This window comes from Ascaphus truei, chromosome 6, assembly GCF_040206685.1.
Source record: "Ascaphus truei isolate aAscTru1 chromosome 6, aAscTru1.hap1, whole genome shotgun sequence".
NCBI lineage: Eukaryota > Metazoa > Chordata > Amphibia > Anura > Ascaphidae > Ascaphus > Ascaphus truei.
The window spans coordinates 35,070,337-35,071,995 of NC_134488.1; the positions used below are offsets into that span (position 1 = coordinate 35,070,337).

Sequence of the window (1,659 nt, forward strand, 5' to 3'; positions counted from 1 at the left end):
CCGTATTTGGTATATCCCCGTATACTTTTCCTTTTCAGGAAGATGTCCAACCTTTTTCTTTGAGATATCAATTGTATCTACCATCAGTCTCCATGGATAATGAATTGCCCATGGAAACTTATTGGGGGGGGGGGGGGGGGTTAGCGGTGTGTAGGGATGGTGATGTTTGTGTCGGGACCCCACTCCTTCGTGCCCCTCACTCTGCCTCTCTGTCTGCAGGAACACCTAAGGGGGTGGACTTTAACCTGGTGAAGGACACTCTGCTGTCCATCAGTGGAGTGAAGGCTTTGCACAGCCTCCATATCTGGGCTCTGACTGTCTCCCAGCCCGTGCTGTCAGTTCACATAGCGATTAGTAAGTGACTCGTCATCCAGAGGGGACACCACTAATTACAGGACACATGGGAAGGGGGATTTCCAGGACTACCCTCCTCTCTCAAATCACATAGATCAGATCTATGTGTTTGTGTGTGTTCGTTAAAAGAACCGGGACACCATACTTGCAGCAAATGTAGTACTTTAATGATCGTGTTTCGGCTTCCCAATGTAGCGTGTGACCGTGCGTGTTCCTCCAGCATGTATATTGCATGTAAAAAAATTAATGCATTTAATACATACAGTACATCACGCACAACTCCTGCACGGTGGATACAGTAGACACTAATTGGTAGCAAAAATGTATATATCAATTCTATAATGGACCACCAATGTTCATAAACAAACCTTCATTGGGATTGGTGCTCTGGGTAATGTATTAAAAACATAACCCTATCCTATATATCTATCTCACATCACGCATACATGTCCTGTTTGACATGATGCTCTCCTGTCTGCCCTCCTATACGTAGCCAGACCTGACCCCTTTCCTGTATCACAGATGAGGACGGTAACGCTCAGTTGGTTCTGAAGGAGGCCAGCTCCCGGCTACAGAACAAGTTCCACTTCCATACCACGACCATCCAGATCGAGAATTACTCCGAGGACATGAGGGACTGCCATGAGTGCCAGGACCCCACTGACTAATGGGGGACCCTGTGGACTGAGGGACGTGGATACTGAGGGATCACCAGAAACTTCCTGTGGACTGAGGGAGGGGGTTGGAGAGAAGTGATGCCCACCTGAGTGTTGCGAATACCTCTGCTCTGACCCCTCTGACTGCGAAGGGCAGCACTGGCTGTACATGAACACAGTGCCCCCTGCAGGGGAAGGTTTTTACTGTGGGAACAAATGAGATGGCTACTTCAGATTCCCCGACTTGTTGGCTTCTCCTCTCTGCATTGCTACCTCTTTACTATATAAGTGACTGTGGCTTGGGGGAGGGAGTTGGTGTCTTCCTGTCTCCCTGACGCGCCCCCCCCCCCACCACCACCACCTTGCAGACACTGGGGATTACTAAAAGCCCAGACTCCCTTTTGATTTAAAACCCAAATAAATAAAAGTTTTGACACTTGATACATTTTTTTTTTTTGTAATTTTTTTATTACTCTTTGGTTTTGAGAAGGAAATCTAATGATTTGAGTTAAAACACTGAATCACAGAGCGAGTAACAGAAATAAAGGTGGCTGATGTAGGGTTAAAGGGGAAGTCTCGGGATAGAAAAACAAGTGCAGTCTAAAAGCAAAGCATCTCGAGCACATGTATGTGTCCGAACCAACAAGCT

At 47.0% G+C, this 1,659-nt stretch overlaps 1 protein-coding gene across 1 annotated transcript; it reads left to right on the plus strand.

The window, feature by feature from the left end:
- The first annotated feature begins 92 nt into the window (after positions 1-92).
- LOC142498031 (proton-coupled zinc antiporter SLC30A2-like) lies at positions 93-1,420 on the plus strand. The gene is made up of 2 exons (XM_075606540.1): positions 93-354; positions 877-1,420. The coding sequence occupies exons 1-2, from the start codon at positions 93-95 to the stop codon at positions 1,020-1,022; spliced, it is 408 nt and encodes a 135-aa protein (XP_075462655.1). The 3' UTR covers positions 1,023-1,420.
- Positions 1,421-1,659: the final 239 nt, after the last annotated feature.

Coding starts and splice junctions, on each gene's coding strand:
- LOC142498031 (XM_075606540.1), top strand. CDS start 93: ATGGATAATGAATTGCCCATGGAAACTTATTGGGGGGGGGGGGGGGGG. Junction 355..876: donor GTCAGTTCACATAGCGATTA/GTAAGTGACTCG, acceptor CCTGTATCACAG/ATGAGGACGGTAACGCTCAG.